Raw genomic sequence first — 18,668 nt, 5'->3', positions numbered from 1 at the left:
CAGGTGAAGGGAGTCACAATGTTAGTCTGGAAGCTGAGTTCTAAAAGCGATCAGCTTTGTCAATTTCTCCTCCCTACAGAGCCAGGGAGATTTCTCCTCAGAGGGTTTGTTAATTTCCTCTTTGCCTCCAGAAGGCTCTGTCAGTTTCACCTCCCCTTCTAAGAGGTGACAAGGAAATAAGCAAACCTTCTGAGCAGAGATCTCCCTGGCTCTGTAGAGAGGGGAAATTGACAAAGCCTTCCGATCTCTTTTAAAACTCTGCTTCCCGGCTACCACTGCAACTCCTTTCATGTGCTCCTCCTTGTGTAATTCATCTCTTGTAGCTTAGCTCTCAGAGCCCAGATGGCTGTGAAGTAACAGTACCTTTTATAGTAGGAGAGAAATGTGGAAGCGGGAAGAAATTGTGCCAAAAGATATTCTTCAATATGCCATTCTTGTATAGACCAGGGAAGAAGTTGCGCTACCTATGTGCAGCCTCTTCTGTGGACGCATTGATGTCAAAGCTTGCGTGATGGTTTATGCTCACATTACATGACAGTGTCCGAAATCCTGCTTTTCAGGACATCTCAAGCTGCGTTGCTCACCAGAAGATTATAGACATACCTTTTGTCAAAGTCAAAAGTGACAGCTGCCCCGCCCCTTTTTCCTGTTGGAGTGCCGCTTAGTCCCGCCTCCCCCCAGCCCGTGGTGCTCTGCACCCCTGAGAATTAGGAGCATGTGCTTGAGTGCCCTTAGTCCCCCCCTCCCCCCTCCACGTGGTGCTCTGCACCCCCGAGAATTAGGAGCGTCTTGATATTATCAGTGGGGGTTGTGTTGGGGGATGGGGAAAGGGAAGGGAAAAAATAAAAATGTCAGCCGTTGCTTTTTTGTGCCTTTGGGAAAAATGAAACAGGGTGCTTGGTGACTATGTCGGGGGTCAGTGAGCCTGGTGATTTTGCAAAACAGTGTTGGGGAAAGGGGTTTTTTTTATTGAGAGAGGTGGCTGTGTGTCTGTTTGTTTTTTCACATGAACGGGGCCAGTCTCTTGCTGGAAGAAAAGCAGTGTGCCCCTGGCTGGCTGAGAGAGAGAGGAAGCCCCGTTCCCCCCTAAGTTTTCAACACAGAAAGTAATGGAGCACGTTCACACACAGAGAGAGTTAGAGCAGAGAGAGAGAAAGTTTTCTTAAACCCCGTTCCCTCTCCCCTGCCTCTCCAAAAAGAGAGAGAGAGAGAGAGAGAGAGAGAGAGCGCCCGGCAGCATATTTCAGCCGGCTGTTACAAAAGCAGGGACAGAATTCTCCATTCCTCTCCACCCGTTTTTAAAAGCATGTAGCCAGGCTTCCAAAACCCTATTTTAAACAAACAAACAAACACACACACACACACACACACACACACACACACACACACAGAGAGAGAGAGCCCTGAATGAGGTTTTCCCCACAAAATACAGTGTTTTAAAAACTGCTTAAAAACAGAGAGAGAGACAGAGAGACAGAGACAGAAAAAGAAGCCAATTCCTCCTACAAAGCCCCGTTTTTAAAGAAGCCCAAAACGTTTTAAGCACACAAAACTTACCAGCCAGAGTTCCCTCTCAGGCTCCATTTTTAATCCACCCTTTAAAAAATAAAGCCCAGAAATTTCGTGTGCAAATTTGGAAAAAAGCAGGTTTTCCTCCCCATTTTTGAAAAAAATCCCCCCCACCCCCGCACGTGTTGCAGAGAGAAGGAGCGACTGCCTTCTGCTATTTAAAACTAGAGTGACCAGCCCGCGCTGGTAAGAAGGGCGGGGCGAGAGCCCCTTAGCCAATGAGATTGGCAGTGTGTGTTGGGAGGGGGAGAAGGAAAGCCTATGAAAGGCTGCAAACGGGGGGCCATTCCACCTGTCTCCAAAAAAGCACCCCTCTTCTCTCTGAATGGGGTACGCAGTGTGTGGAGTCTTCCGTTGCACCCCTTTTTTTGCTTTTTGCCTGCTTCACACCCCTCCCCCACTGAGAGTTGCTGAGTCAGGGAGGGACCCTTAACGGTCACTTCCGCCACCCCTTCTGAGGCCCAGAGCTGTGTTCCAGCGTGTCCGTTTTAATCATGCACCTCCCCCCACTCTTGCCTGTTTGATCCAGGCTGTATCCTGTTAAAAAAGCACCCCGATAAAATAGTAAATTTGCACAGAATACTGGCGATGTCGAAGACATGTTCAGACATGTATCTTATGGTGAAATTACTCCCCCCCCTGCATTAGGATTACTTCTGAATAAAAGATACAGGGGGTGCTTGTATTGCAGCTAGGGAGGAAAAATGCCAAAAACGTTTTCTGTGTTGTGGTACAGAGGGGTGGCCTAAAGAGCACCAATCTTCTCAAGAGAGGTGGGGGAGACCCAGGAAGCGATTTTGGGGTGGCAGGAACCATTTTGGTGATTTTGAGGTGCGCCAACCTTGCAGGGCGGGACTGGTTATGGGGTAGCTTTTTGCCGGTTTGGGGGTACGTGTGAGGTGTCTATCAACTCGTCTCGATGAGAGGAACGTGTCGGTTCCCTCCCCCACCCCGCAGGGCGTATCCAGCGTCTTTTAAACGCACCAATGAAGGCGGAGGGGCATGGACGGGGTTTCTCTTTAAAAATGGCAGCGGCGTCCGGCGTCCTGGAGGGCGTCTGCTGGTGTTGCTGCTGGGCAAGCTGTCCCGTGGAAGAAAATGGAACCTGTGTTGACCACTCCAGCTGCTGTTTACGAGCTTGTGAATCCCGGGGCACCGGTGAAGAAGAAGACCACGTTGAGAAGACGAAAGTTTAGTGGGGACTCTGACAAGGAGAATGTACTGCCCGGTCTTTCCAAGAGGCTTTTTACTTCAGAGGATGAAAAGGAAGAGGAAGGAGTAGAAAATCACACACCAAACAAGAGAAGGTGTCTCTGGGATGCTGAGAAACCCACTACCTCGAATCAGCAATTGCAGGAAGCGTTCCAGGTGTGTATAAAAGAAGTTCTCACAGCTTTGGGTTTTTGTGTATGAAGAGGGCTTTTGCGTATTGCTCACTGTTTTTTTTTTTTTTTTGTCTATCTTGTTTATTTTTTAGAAATGCCACCTCGTGGATTTGGCAGGGAGTCCTGATCCCATTCACACGGTCTTGCAAAAATATGCAGGATTGGCTATAATGAGCTATTAAGGCTCATTATAACACACTTATCAACTATACTCAAGAACGTGAAAACAAAATTAAACATTCTAGACCTTATTCTGAATGTACTGACCCCATTGTGCAGGGTGGAGGGGCACTACCTGAGAACTCCTCTGAAGTAAATGAGCCCTCAGAGACGTCTCCATCCCCACAAGCTGTTAAAGCTGGTGGGGAAGGGGAAGTTACTCTCCCTCTACAAGGGATTTTAAGGGCAAGCTAGAAAAGACGGGGGGGGGGAGAACAAAATGTCTGCTTATTACTTTTTAAAGACCATTTTAAAAAAAAAATCTTACCCGGATGTATACTCAGGGACATTGGTCTGGATTGAGCTGTATACTCAGTCATCATTTGAGCTGTCACCTGCTGTGGTGTTGGCATTGTTGGAACAGGCACGTGCTGAAGAGGTCTTTCTTCCCCCTCAGACAGAATCTCTGCCAGAATAAATAAAAATAAGAAAAAAATTAATCATAACATCAGACACCTCTCTTATCACGTATTAAAAACATCTTCAATAAAGTTTACCTATTTCATCAACTGGTATGATATTCTGGGGGTTTGCATGAATTATGGCCTCTGTTTCAACAACGTGCTGGAATTCTCCTACCATATTACCACGGGAGATGGGCTGAATGGGCATATTTCCATCCATTTCTTCATTTAAAAATTCTGGGGGAAAAGGGGGGGACATGGGAGAGGTCTCTTGTTCTGATATATATTAATATAAAGTATTTTAACATAATCTAGCTTCTTACCTGTCAGATCTTCTAAATCGACGGTATTCATTCGGGAATTCTTCTACACAAGGTGACAATGAAACCCCCGCCGCGTTTTCTTTCAAAATGCACCGTCTTCACACCCACGTGGTGCTGACCTTTTTATCCCTGAAGGCTATCACGTTATCTATTTTGTCCGGAAAGGGTGGAGAAAATCCCTACTTATCTCCCTCCCCCCTTTAAGAAAAAACCATCCTTTTAAAATCCGTTATAGCAGCCTCTAAATATTCCAGCAATGATCATAACTAAAAAACCTCATTGGGGGATCTACCAGCTTTTAATTTTGGAATCCCTACATACCTAACCTCATCAATATCCCTCATTTGATGTCATGGTGAAAGAAAACATCTATCCTATATAAATGCAGTCTTGTCAAATACAATATATATATATATTAAACATGGATATTTGGCAAAATTAGGGATACGCTGTATATATGTATGCTTTAGTTGAATTAAATAGGGGGATTTTTTGCTGTACATTCTCCTTTTTTAAGGCAGCACTGGCTTATCAAGAGCTGTTTCGTGGTTCACCCCTGTATACGTATATTGAACAAATTAGTGGTTGTTGAATTACTGTATTAAAATAAGCCTTCTAAAGACTTTTATACACATTTTTCCAGAGAGCTGCAATCCTCATGTATATTGCATCATTTTTTCACCTCCTTTAGCACTCATTTGGCTAGTGGCTCTTTATCAGCATCATGGGTATATGACCAAAGTGTCCATTGATAAAAATGGCCATTGATAAAATTCTTGTAAAAACCCATCCAGATTAACACCTGTACTGATAAAACAGGGTGCCCCCCCCCCACTCTTAACTCCTGGTACTCATCCCCCCCCCCCTTTATCAATCATGGAGCACTGTGCTCCACCCCATGAATGTAGAATAGTGTCTAAAAAATGCTCGCTTGCAAGCTATGCTTTTTTCTACAGAGATACAGAACACAGGACTTGAAGCAGACCGTGGATTTTTTATTATTTTCACACATCAGTACAAGACTTCTGAATATTTTCTTAAATTCTATATACAGAGTAAAGCCCCCTCATAAACTTATGATCAATCTTTTTACAGAGATTCACAAAAACACTGACAAAAGATCTCTAGTCTGGAATGCAGTGGATAGAAATTGGTCTACAATGAGCGTATGGGATGGGTCACATTTCAGAGAAAGGGTTCCGAAACAATGTCCTGGGCTGTCAGCTGTAGCTATGGACTCTAGGAATTTACCCAGAGTTAGAAGGTGATTCTTGTTCATACTGAAACATTGCAGGAAACACGCTATCACAGTTATCACATACAACATGGGGCCTGTGTTCAGATTACAGCACACGTATTTTAAATTCTGGTCATAGGTCTCTTGGGTCCATGTTAAACACTCGTGAGATTTCTGCCCCCCGCAATCTAATACGCAGCCTTCACATTTAGAGTAGCACAGATCGTAGAAACACCTTTTCACAACTCCACAGACGCTCGCCAGGACCAGCTTTCTCATGGCCGATTGCTGGTTTTGTCCTGCTAGCGGAGAGATGTATTCCTCTGCCAATCCTGCATATTTTTGCAAGACCGTGTGAATGGGATCAGGACTCCCTGCCAAATCCACGAGGTGGCATTTCTAAAAAATAAACAAGATAGACAAAAAAAAAAAAAACAGTGAGCAATACGCAAAAGCCCTCTTCATACACAAAAACCCAAAGCTGTGAGAACTTCTTTTATACACACCTGGAACGCTTCCTGCAATTGCTGATTCGAGGTAGTGGGTTTCTCAGCATCCCAGAGACACCTTCTCTTGTTTGGTGTGTGATTTTCTACTCCTTCCTCTTCCTTTTCATCCTCTGAAGTAAAAAGCCTCTTGGAAAGACCGGGCAGTACATTCTCCTTGTCAGAGTCCCCACTAAACTTTCGTCTTCTCAACGTGGTCTTCTTCTTCACCGGTGCCCCGGGATTCACAAGCTCGTAAACAGCAGCTGGAGTGGTCAACACAGGTTCCATTTTCTTCCACGGGACAGCTTGCCCAGCAGCAACACCAGCAGACGCCCTCCAGGACGCCGGACGCCGCTGCCATTTTTAAAGAGAAACCCCGTCCATGCCCCTCCGCCTTCATTGGTGCGTTTAAAAGACGCTGGATACGCCCTGCGGGGTGGGGGAGGGAACCGACACGTTCCTCTCATCGAGACAAGTTGATAGACACCTCACACGTACCCCCAAACCGGCAAAAAGCAACCCCCGCCTCGCAGGGTTGGCGCACCTCAAAATTCGCAAAACACCCCCGATCGCCCCCAAAACAGCGCCACGAGGTTCCCCTCGTCGAGACGAGTTGATAGACACCTCACACGTACCCCCAAACCGGCAAAAAGCTACCCCATAACCAGTCCCGCCCTGCAAGGTTGGCGCACCTCAAAATCACCAAAATGGTTCCTGCCACCCCAAAATCGCTTCCTGGGTCTCCCCCACCTCTCTTGAGAAGATTGGTGCTCTTTAGGCCACCCCTCTGTACCACAACACAGAAAACGTTTTTGGCATTTTTCCTCCCTAGCTGCAATACAAGCACCCCCTGTATCTTTTATTCAGAAGTAATCCTAATGCAGGGGGGGGAGTAATTTCACCATAAGATACATGTCTGAACATGTCTTCGACATCGCCAGTATTCTGTGCAAATTTACTATTTTATCGGGGTGCTTTTTTAACAGGATACAGCCTGGATCAAACAGGCAAGAGTGGGGGGAGGTGCATGATTAAAACGGACACGCTGGAACACAGCTCTGTGCCTCAGAAGGGGTGGCGGAAGTGACCGTTAAGGGTCCCTCCCTGACTCAGCAACTCTCAGTGGGGGAGGGGTGTGAAGCAGGCAAAAAGCAAAAAAAGGGGTGCAACGGAAGACTCCACACACTGCGTACCCCATTCAGAGAGAAGAGGGGTGCTTTTTTGGAGACAGGTGGAATGGCCCCCCGTTTGCAGCCTTTCATAGGCTTTCCTTCTCCCCCTCCCAACACACACTGCCAATCTCATTGGCTAAGGGGCTCTCGCCCCGCCCTTCTTACCAGCGCGGGCTGGTCACTCTAGTTTTAAATAGCAGAAGGCAGTCGCTCCTTCTCTCTGCAACACGTGCGGGGGTGGGGGGGATTTTTTTCAAAAATGGGGAGGAAAACCTGCTTTTTTCCAAATTTGCACACGAAATTTCTGGGCTTTATTTTTTAAAGGGTGGATTAAAAATGGAGCCTGAGAGGGAACTCTGGCTGGTAAGTTTTGTGTGCTTAAAACGTTTTGGGCTTCTTTAAAAACGGGGCTTTGTAGGAGGAATTGGCTTCTTTTTCTGTCTCTGTCTCTCTGTCTCTCTCTCTGTTTTTAAGCAGTTTTTAAAACACTGTATTTTGTGGGGAAAACCTCATTCAGGGCTCTCTCTCTCTCTCTCTCTCTCTCTCTCTCTCTCTCTCTCTCTCTCTCTCTCTCTCTCTCTCTCTCTGTGTGTGTGTGTGTGTGTGTGTGTGTGTGTGTGTGTGTGTGTGTGTGTGTGTGTGTGTGTGTGTGTGTGTGTGTGTGTGTGTGTGTGTGTGTGTGTGTGTGTGTGTGTGTGTGTGTGTGTGTGTGTGTGTGTGTGTGTGTGTGTGTGTGTGTTAAAATAGGGTTTTGGAAGCCTGGCTACATGCTTTTAAAAACGGGTGGAGAGGAATGGAGAATTCTGTCCCTGCTTTTGTAACAGCCGGCTGAAATATGCTGCCGGGCGCTCTCTCTCTCTCTCTCTCTCTCTCTCTCTCTCTCTTTTTGGAGAGGCAGGGGAGAGGGAACGGGGTTTAAGAAAACTTTCTCTCTCTCTGCTCTAACTCTCTCTGTGTGTGAACGTGCTCCATTACTTTCTGTGTTGAAAACTTAGGGGGGAACGGGGCTTCCTCTCTCTCTCAGCCAGCCAGGGGCACACTGCTTTTCTTCCAGCAAGAGACTGGCCCCGTTCATGTGAAAAAACAAACAAACACACAGCCACCTCTCTCAATAAAAAAAACCCCTTTCCCCAACACTGTTTTGCAAAATCACCAGGCTCACTGACCCCCGACATAGTCACCAAGCACCCTGTTTCATTTTTCCCAAAGGCACAAAAAAGCAACGGCTGACATTTTTATTTTTTCCCTTCCCTTTCCCCATCCCCCAACACAACCCCCACTGATAATATCAAGACGCTCCTAATTCTCGGGGGTGCAGAGCACCACGTGGAGGGGGGGGGACTAAGGGCACTCAAGCACATGCTCCTAATTCTCGGGGGGTGCAGAGCACCACGGGCTGGGGGGAGGCGGGACTAAGCGGCACTCCAACAGGAAAAAGGGGCGGGGCAGCTGTCACTTTTGACTTTGACAAAAGGTATGTCTATAATCTTCTCTCACCTCAATGAAAGTGTATTGGTTGAACAGAATTTGTAACCCTGAATGCATAAGAGCACCTTCTGCATTTGTTCACACTCTCATTCTAACAGCACATTTTAAAATAAAGACTTTATGCCTCATCATCAAAAAAATCTGAGCACTGACTGAATTGTTCTACATATATATATTTAATTTAGGATTTTCTGCGAAATATACCTGATAGTGTTCTATCCTCAGACATGCACAATCTATGGATGGAAGCCATGGATAAAGAAAACCAAGCACTTAAGATTGAAGCAGTCCAAAGGTTTGTGAGCATTTCTGTCTCTCTGCCTGGAGGTGGGCGGGTGGGGGGAGGGCAATCATGTGCCGGTGACCCTGTGACTTTAGACCTTACGGGGGGGGCATCCTCTGACCCCCGTGCCTCTGGCATTTCTGGAAGGGAGGGCTTGTGGCATGACGCCACTGTGACCGGAGAGCCTCCATCCAACTTTAGTGGCAGCTTCATAAAAGGCAAGGAGCAGAGCAGCTCTTGCTAAGCCAAAAAGAGACTGAAGGGGCAGGAGGGAAAGGGGGGATTCTTTCGACTCAGGTTTTCCGCTTGCCCAAGGATGCTTTGGGCTTTTAAAGAAAACTGCAGAATCTTCATGACTTTTGAGCCGAAGTGCAGCTTGGGAGTCCCCCCATGTAATCCGGGGGCTTCACACTGCGCTTGAAGATGGGTAGCCGCCAGGCTGGCTGTCTTTCTGAGAAGCACATTTGCAAAACAATTCCCCGAGGGGGGCTCACTTGAGAAGACCGCCGGGCTCCTGGTGTTCTGCGGTGCAGCTTAAGCCTCATGTTTTTCATTCTGCTGACAGTTTCTGTCCAAATTAATACATGAGGATATTATCACCCAAAGATTTGAGAATATTCTTAGTTTTAGATAGAATTTAAGATGCAAAAGTCTTGGGGTTTGTATACTTGAGGAGAATTCAGCTGCGAGGCAGAATCTGCATTGGGCCTGGTGGGAAAGGGACCACTTCCAATGAACTGTGTCCTCAGTCAGAAGAGGGGGGGGCGCTTCTGGATCCCTGCCCCTCTGTGGGGGTTGTCATTTTGTCCTGAGAATGCAACGGCGAGTGTTGGAGAAGGGGAGGGTATTCCCAGGAAACCGTTCGATAACTTGCTGGGTTCCCCCCCACCGCCTTTCTTTCTTTTCTTGGGCCAGTTTAGTGAGTCAGCTCCCAGAAGCGAACTTCGTTTTGCTCAGGCACTTGTTTGGAGTCCTCCACCATATTGAGCAGAATTCAGTGGAGAACCAGATGAACGCTTTCAACCTGGCCCTCTGCATCGCCCCCAACATGCTCTGGCTGCCCAGCCCCACCAGGCCTGAGGAGGAAAGCAAGTCTACAAAGAAGGTAGAACCGCCCGTGGTGAGATCCTGCCCACGGGCCACTCAGGGCCACTGAGGCTTTCCCTTAACTCCAAAACTGACTGATTGGGGATGACAATTTGGCTTGATGAGAAGCAGAATTCATCCTTAACCTTACAGAAGCAGATGAGCAGCACGCTAAGGGGAAGCTTCTCACGCTGGACTGGGCCAGCTCTGTTGGGGCAGCAACTTATATTTAGGGCGACGGGGTGTGTGTGTGTGTGTGTGTATAAATACCTTCCCTTATCAGAGTAGCACGTGGGGGGGGTGGCTTTGTGTGCAGGTCCGATGGGTGTGCCTTTCCGCTCCCCCCAGTCTCGTGGAGGAAGTCATCTGCTTGAGAGCGTTGTGCGTCAGCCCCTGGACGTCCGAGGCAGCCCTCTCCACTCTCACCCTGGCAACTGCTTCCTTTGGTAGGTGGCCACGTTGGTGCAGTTCCTGATTGAAAACGCAGCTGACATTTTTGGAGGAGATGTGGCTTCACTCTTCCGAAAACCAGAACAAGAGAAGTCAGGAAGCTTGGACGACTTACTGGGTACGGCTGGGGCTGTGATGCTGACAGACTTCCCACTGCATACTTGTAACCTGTTCCAATGAGAAAGGCGGGCTGTAAATGAAACAACAACAACAACAACAATAAGCACCCCGCCAAGGAGAATGTCTGTTGGCTGGAAACAGCCATGTGATGGCTCTGCCTGTACATTTGTTTGATGGATTGACTTTTTTATTTCAAATATAGAGGCTGCATGCTCTGAGGGCCAGACTACTACACTCTACTCCCTGCTTGCTTTCTCTGCAGTCACACAGCAGCTGTGCTGAATGCCATTTTTAAAGACTTTGGAGGTCCAGTCTGGCTCAAGGTTGTAATGTGGGGGACGAGGGGCTTCTGCCTCCCCTCAGTGCCATTTTTCAAAGCCAAAACAGCTCCAGGGAGGAGTCACATATCCCATTTTGGAGCTGCACCACACTGGGGTCATAGACTCAAGCTGAATTGGGCCCTCACAGGCTTTAAAACCATCTTCCCCACAGCTGCTGTGTGGCTGCAAGGAAAGCCGGTCCTATCCAGACCACTGGGACCCGTCTTGCTAAAAAATGTATTGTGTGGTTTGGCCCTTAGTTGACTGCCTTCTGGGGGAGCTTACAGTTAAAGCAGAATAATTCTACTTGCTAGCAGTATAAAATCTCCCCCCAAATCACTGGTACCTGTCCAGTGTTAGGGCCTGTGCCCAGTCTGGACTTGGCCCTGGCATCGCCCACGCTTTCCCATGCAGCCTCCACTGCCAGGACTCCATGCCCCACTGGAAGCACTCATTGCATGCAGTGGTGAATGGGGGCAGAGAACCCAAGGAGTGGCCTGATACGGGCCAGGGTGGCACCAAGACCTGCAGTTTTAGCCGCTGCATCCTCCTGACAGCGGCTTGACTTTGGGCTGTGTTGAGGCTACCCAGTGTCCTGGGTGCAGCAAAGATGCCAACCCTCAGCCTGGCTCATTCAGCCTGACACCTGGTAGTTGCAGGTGGGGTGATCACGTCTGGGTCTTTCCCTGCATCCATTCCAAAGACTGGGGAAGAGAGGGAGGCGGGACTAGGGAGGGGCTTGAATCCACCCCACCAGGAGAGTGACAAATTCCCTAGCCAGTGAGGTGGGCCCAAGGGGCCAGAGGAAATGGAGGCACTAGCAGGGGTGTTGCCAGGAATAATTGAGGGTAGGCGCAGGGGGTGGGGATAGAACCAGGGTATAAAACGGCTCCAGAACTCAGGCCAAGAAAGAGATGGGAAGTGCAAAGTCTGCCAGGCACAGACTTCGGGGGAGATGCAGCAGGGAGCATTGGGTGGTGCAACTCTCCTCTATGCTGCCCTTCTATTTCTGAGCTTGCAGGATAGTAGGTGGCCACCAAGGGGTCCCAGCACACCTTGTGCACAACAGTTCCTGAAAGCCACAAGGCAAAAGTCGGCAAATAAAACCCAGTTCAGTCAGCTCAAAAGCCCAAGTCTTCACCTGCTGATAAAAACTGCCTAGGCTAGGTGGTAGGTGAACTCCAGAGGGGTTGCGCAGGTGAAGTGCCACTGCTCTGTTTCTGGTGACCACCCACCTCGCTTCTCAAGGTGACAGAGAGCAGGCCCTAAGCAGGAGCATGTGAAGGATGGGGAGGCTCGTATGGGAGCAAGTGGCATCGGGCTTTCAAGGGGACAAAGAGCACATTAAGCTTTGTCTGGAAACAAAGACCGTAGTGGCTGAAATCATACATGCTTCCTTGTAGCGTAGGATCATGTGAATGTGTGTCCACAAAGAGAGCTCAGACAATCACGGAACAGATTTCACAACTGGTGGTGTTAACTGCAGCTCCTAAAAACTAAGTTTCAAAGTGGGGGGGAGGCTGTGACAGTCGAGTGCTTTCTCGGCTCCCCACCCTCTCCTGTCCCACCTTCTAGTCACAGTGACCGATTTGATTATGCTCTGGCTTGAGCTGCAAGTGGTAAGTGAGGCAGAACTAGCGGCTGCCTGTCACAGGGCAAACCGGAGTCCTATTGTTGTGGGGTGTTTGGGGGCCACCAAGCACACCTGTCCCATCATCTGAGCAGGGGGGGCTCAGTGAGTACACATGTTGATTAAGCCAGTCCAAGACCAATTTGGGGGATGAATCCACCCGTGGAAGTTGGCACTGTAATGGCGCACTAATAATTGTGGGTAATTAGCTAATATTACAGTGGCAAAGCCCTTAAAACAAAATCAAAACGAACTCCTGGTGTCTTTGCCCCACAGCTCAACACAACGATTCCTCGGATGAGATGGAATACGCTGCTTCCTACCAGGAAACGTCAAAGCAGCACTATGTGCTTGAAACAGAGGATGGCCTGCTGAGCGAGGAGCAGGAAGACTGGGACTTGTTCAGCGAGATCACCGCTTGCTACCAGAGCAAAGCCAGGAAGAACGCCAGTGCCGACAGCTGTGACCTCCTGGAGGAAAATGCTTCCTTCTACTCCATGGGCTCAATGTGCTCTCTGAGCCCTGCGAGGGATCGGTGCTCCTCGGAGCCCAGCGTGTGCTTGAGCTCCCAGCTCCCCACCCTTGGCCACGAGCCAGTGGCCCGGCAGTCCAGCTGTGATGCCACCATCATGCACAGCCAGGGGGACTATATCCAAAGGCTCAAGTTGCTGCAGTTGGAGAGTCAGAAGCTCATGAATGAAAGCCTGAGCCCTGGACTGAGCAGAGCGAGAGAGAAATTCTGGAGGCGACCCCCTGCTCCAAGTGGTAACTTGGCCAAAAGCCTTGGCCTGCAGAAGTCAAACCTGTCAAACAGGTCTAGCTTCTCCAGCCTGTCCTCTCCCACCACGTCCCCCTCGGCCTCCTCATTGAGCTCTTTAGACAGCGCATTCTCATACTGTTCCGAATCGTCTGCCTTCAGCCCCACAGATGTCTCACCCCTGCCATTCATGTTTGGCACTTCTGCCAGACTCCATGCCTTGTCCCCAAAGGTGGCAAAGAGGTCCTTGAAAGAGTGGCACAAGCCTATGACCTCCCCTTTGCCACTGAATCCTTGCAGCTTGGAATTGTGCATTGAGAATGGGGGGCAAGACCGGGAGAGCAGCTGCAGCCAAGAGCAGCCCAAGGGCTTCATGCCGATCAGTGCTAGGGAAAGCCTCCATAGTGAAAGCTGCTGGGAAGAAGAAGAGAAAGAGGTCAGGCAGGCTGAGACTCAGTGCCCTCTAAGGTCAAGCCCCATGTTTCCTGTCCCGAGTCTGGAGAGCATTTCTCCAACGAGTCAGCAAGTGCAGAGAGAAAGATCAGTGAAGCATATAGAGATAAAGGGCCCGGAAGCTGCCTCTTGCAGTCAAGAAAGACTGAAACGCACCAAGATAACAGTGTACATGGCCCCAAAAGACAGAAGTCCGCAAGAGTCCCCAGCAGGACAAGAAGATGAGGATGTGGCCGCAAGTACCACGAGAAGCAGCAGCTCAGATGGTAGCAACAACCCAAATGCTCCCAAGAATCTACACACAGTAAGAGTTCATATTCCACAGACGGTGTTTTATGGGCAAAATACTCCATTGGTACTGCAGTCCACCTCCAGGAGGTACCATCACAAATCAGTGAGCCAACCCCCAGAAGTGATGAACCCTCAAAGTACCCCTCTTCTGGACGAGCCAGTTCAGCAGGCCGCAGGCACCCAGAGCCCTAGCAAGGAAAGCGGCGGCAGCACATCCAGCCATTCCTTCCGCATCCTCCTCCCAACGTCCATTTGCAGCACCATCCGGCAGTACTTCAGTCACGACAGTCACAAGAGCTCCTGTTCTGCAGATGCAGATGCCGTGGAGAGTGAACTCATCCGGAGCAGGGCGGAGTGGCTGAGAAACCAGCCCTGTGCTAGCTCACCCACCAAGGAACAGAATCACTTGATTTTTGCAGAAGAGACATTTGTCTAGGGGCGTGTACATGGTGATGCCTTCACTGTGTTTTTTTTAAATAAGAGAGGGTGGGATGTGAAAGGGCCGTGTAATTCCTTGGTTAGAGGAATCTTAACAGATTGCCTCAATCAACACACAAGTAAATATATAATTAATATTGTGGGCTTTTTCTTAACTGAATTTTCTACTGAACAATCAGGAAAGGAAGTTTACTCGTCTTGTGCATGAAGAGTAGTAGCCCATGCAAAGCTTTAAACATATTGAGGCGCTGCATGTTTCCTACTTGGTTGCTATTGTTTATAAAATCACAGAGGCAATCGGTGGGTTGAGCCAGGCACAAGAAAAAGTCACTCCAAAGTTCCAGGGAACTCAATAACAGTGACATTAAGATTAGACTAGCCTTCTTAGAGTTTTCATCACATTGAAAATGCTAGCAAAAAGGTTTTTATATTTTTTTATTCCCTACCCTAAGTGAAATCCAGAAAGAATACTTTCACTGCAACCCAGCTACTCTGTTCTTCCTATGTATGTCCTCTTTCCTTTGCCTTTGTTTTTTTGTGACTTTAATTTCTGTGGAATAAGTAACCCACCTTGGGCCCACCATATGGGAAAAGACAGGATAAAACCATATTAACTAATCCTAAATGTATTAATGCGGCCATAAGCCCCAATGGTACTTCCTCCCAGGTTGATGGGTTTAGAATTGCAGCCTTTCCCATTTTCAGCTGCCGTCAATGTACTCAGCCTTCACTTATTTTCACCAGAACCTTCCCCAAATACTCTTACAGCTTTGCTTTCTCCATGTGACATACTTACTCCAGTTGTGGCCTTTGAGAAGGAAAGTAAATGGTGGAAGAGTTTTCTGTCTAAGAATTCAAGTGAATCTCCAGGTCACTTATTTGAGAACTCAGGTGGTTTGGTTTTTGCATAATTCCTAAGGACACGTGGAAGTAGGAAGTAGGAAGAGTAGGGACTGGACATGTGATGTGGTGGAAAGAGAGCAGTTGGTCTGCTAATCTGGATATGTTTGATGGGGCTGTATTCCTCCTGTTGAAGCACTCTTTAGGTATTCTAGGCTGGCTGAATTCCATGTGTTTTATGGGGATGTCATGAACCACTTTGCACAACTTAACATGCAACTGTTCAGCTTGCCAGTCGATGCTCCACTAGTTGCTTTATATGGAAGTGAGACCTTCATCAAACAAGAACCAGCTCATTCAGTTTTTGTTTGATCAAAAATCTCACTATATTCCTTACTTGGATCATTCTTTCCCTCTTCATAATCACATTACTTCTTAATTAAGCTGGTTTTTCATATACTTCCATTACTTTTCATAGACATCTTGAACATTTTGCCTGCTAATTTGTGTTTAAGGAGAGGGGGTGTTACTGACTGTACACAGCTGGCTACTTCACTCTAGAACTGGCTATGGAACCATCTCCAAGCTCTTTTTCTGCTCTCTGGAACTCTCGGTCTAGGGCAGTGATGCTCTGTATTCTTGGTGTTTGGGGGGGCAATCAGTGGGAGGGCTTCTAGTGTCCCCCGCTAGCAGACCTCCTGATGACACCTCATTTTTTGGCCAGTGTGTGACAGTGTTGGACTGAAAGGGCCATTGACCTGATTCCAACATGGCTGTTCTTATGTTCTTATGGTGGTTGTAGGAAAACACTGCCAAGCTTGCCCATCAACCAGAACCCAGTGCCCTGGTTGAGCAAAGTATATGTACAGCATGTACAAAAGGCAAAGCTGGGGCAATCTGACAGGAATGAACATGTAACAATGGGGTAACTTTGGAAAATCTCTTGTCTCCCCAAATGGCACATTTCCTCTGGAGTTCCCAAGCCTTATGCTCATTAGCTGCTGCTGGGATGCGCTGGTGAGGCAACTTCATAATTGGCTTCCCTGCTTTAGTTGTGCCACTTGGCAAGAGAAGTGTGTGAGAGCACAGCTGAGAGCCCCATCCTGTGCACGTTTCATAAAAAAGTTGGCAGGTGTAGGCTGAGAGACATGCAAGATCTTGGTGAAGAGGAAGTGCTCTTTGTTGTCTGGAAAGGGAGAGGAAACTGTGAAATGTGTGAGGCTGAATGAAAATAAGCTGTGGAAAGGTTTTCAAAGGTTGTCCAGGCCACGCTGGAGAATGCTAGAACAAGGTGAGTTTGCTTTATTTTACTGGTTTAGGCAGCTTTCTCTCTACTGGTCCCCCCGAGTCCCTGCACCGAAAGCAAATGGCCAATCTCTTCTTCCTTAAGGTCTGGTCACTAGAGATCTGGGGCGGGGGGGGGGGGGTTAACCTTCAAAGAAAAAATGATTATTGAGTGCTTTTATTGAAGAAAGGATGAGAATTAGACCTTTGCCTCAGTGTGGGATGGAATCCATTTCTCTTGGTCTGACTCTTGTTTGGTAACCTGTGCCTGCTTTTATTCCCACCTCATTTTGTAGCAATGAAAATATATTTGTACCACAATCCTGTCCTTGTCATTTTGTCTTGCACATACATCCATTAAACAGATGTTTCTAAGCCATAGTTGTAAATAATTCAATAAAAACACAATTTCCTTTGTCAAGTGTCTACTGACTCTTCTCCAGTACTGATGAAAAATGCTGGTTTGGAAATCTTTTTGTTGACATCTTTTGTTCATGCAGAGATCATAGAGGATGTATAGAATTTTCAGATTAGAAGGAATCTCATCTGCTTTCTGTCCTGGTGAGCAGGGGTCTTCCTTCGGAAGGGATGTAAAGGTGTATGAACAGGCAATGATAACCATGCAGAGGAAAGAACATTGATTTCTGGGAAACCTTCAGGCACACCTCCTGCAATTACTCACCACCATGAAGGTTAGACTGCTGTGCTATCCAATAGTAGGGCTGTGCACGCACACGCACACACACACACACAAATCATGTCAGTGTAGATCTAGGTTTCAGGGATACCACAAAAATTCACTATCCTTGAAATCCAGATAAGATGCTTGAACCTTATCCCAAATTTATTTGGTAATTATTCCCTAGAGAAAACTATCCCAGGGGAGGCATTTTTCAGGAAAACTAAACCAGATTTGCAGGACACCTACTACTTCCTGTTCACCAAAGACTTTCCAAATTTCAGGAATTTCCAATTCTATGGACCCCTGAACAAAGTGCCCCAGCCACTCTCCACCGTTTCCTAAGGCTTTCCAGGCAAAGAAAAACCTTAAAGCAAAGGCAACCACTGGCCAAAAGCGAGTTCTGAATGCAAGTCCCACTCCCAAAGCTAGCTGAACCAAGAAAGCCCAACAGAACTAAACTACAGCAAGGGGACCGACATCAAAGCAAAGACTCCCAATGTCGAACCAGAGAATCTTCAAACTGAAGCAAGGGGGCAATCGCCAGAGCCAGAATATCTGTGACACAGAATTTAAAAGGTAGCTGGCAGCAGTGGCTTGAAGGGCTCTCTTGGAGCTCAGATGCAGAGGTAGGATGAGCTTCGCGGAAGAGAAAAACAGGCAAAGAGGCAGAGCAGCAGCAAAATGTCAGGGCAATGTCACAAAATGGCTTGAAGCACCAAGAGGACTCCAGCAAGGTCTGCTGCAGGAGATCAGCACGAGGCCAGTGGGGGACAGGAGGCAGCAACCAGAGAGGCTTGGAGAGGGGCCAGCCAGGAGCATGGGGAGCCGTGAGTACACAGGCCAAGGGGGACAGGCTTGCCTTCCTTCCCTCATTCCTTAAAAAAGAAAGCTTGTAGAGGCCACTGGCCAGATTTAAACCTAATGATGCAGCCCATCAGAGTCTGGCCTACTGGATCTGAACCAGGATTCTTCAATGTGATCCACCATAGCCAGATTATGCCAGATCAACATACATCCAGTTATTTAGCCTGTTAACAAATTGTGGATTACACACCTCTGTCCAACAGTCTTGCTGTTCAAGATAAACCATGGATCAAGTCAGGCTTAAGAGCCTTTGAACTGCAGCCACACCACGAGCCGCCAAGTGGTCCTACTGCAGTCAGGATTTCGTAGCACAGCAACAGCCATGTTGTAGTACGGTGTTGATGGTGTATTCAGATGTTCACAAGAGATGAACAACATATTTGTCTTCTTCCATTGATGTTTTTGTTTGGAGATGTTGTCATTGTGAGACATTCCATTATACCAGTTTGGCTGCCGGTGTTCCCATTCCTTTGTTTTGTTTACGGGGTTTTAATGAAAAATATATAGTATACGCTGTTTATGTGCCCTCAAAATACGGTTAAAATTGTGTGGAATTCTGCATGAGAAAACAGAAACAGGGACAAAACAAAGAGCATATACATGTAGCCTTCCAATTAGGCCTTATGTTTTAAACCTGTTTAATTTGTACTTGTGCACATCTATAATAAATACTTTCTAATATATATTTTAGGTTGTTACTTGACCCCTGTATTCTGTTCCCCTGCTTGTTTGGGTTGAGTTTATGGGGACCTTCCCCCATACCCCCTTTTTTCTTCTTTGACAAAACAAAGAGACTCATGGATTTGTTTTGCAGAATGCAGGTTTCTGTACATCACACCACAGGGGGATGCTCTTTTTCCAAATAAAAGTGAGGCGTGGAATGAA

The 18,668-nt window shown here is 47.6% G+C and overlaps 1 protein-coding gene across 2 annotated transcripts in view; it reads left to right on the top strand.

Annotated features, from left to right (window-relative positions):
• Nucleotides 1–18,466, top strand: part of LOC129341100 (rho GTPase-activating protein 20-like) — a 71,060-nt gene extending 52,594 nt beyond the window's left edge. For both annotated transcript variants that reach the window (XM_054996052.1, XM_054996053.1), the window contains exons 12-15: nt 8,471–8,580; nt 9,484–9,673; nt 10,105–10,222; nt 12,451–18,466. In XM_054996052.1, the coding sequence (XP_054852027.1) occupies nt 8,471–8,580; nt 9,484–9,673; nt 10,105–10,222; nt 12,451–14,111 (2,079 nt within the window). In that variant the 3' untranslated portion in view covers nt 14,112–18,466. The remainder of the gene's footprint in view (nt 1–8,470; nt 8,581–9,483; nt 9,674–10,104; nt 10,223–12,450) is intronic.
• The last annotated feature ends 202 nt before the right edge of the window (nt 18,467–18,668 follow it).

This window comes from Eublepharis macularius, chromosome 13, assembly GCF_028583425.1.
Source record: "Eublepharis macularius isolate TG4126 chromosome 13, MPM_Emac_v1.0, whole genome shotgun sequence".
NCBI lineage: Eukaryota > Metazoa > Chordata > Lepidosauria > Squamata > Eublepharidae > Eublepharis > Eublepharis macularius.
The sequence above is the reverse complement of the archived record's forward strand: the minus strand, read 5'-3'. Positions and strand labels throughout refer to the sequence as shown.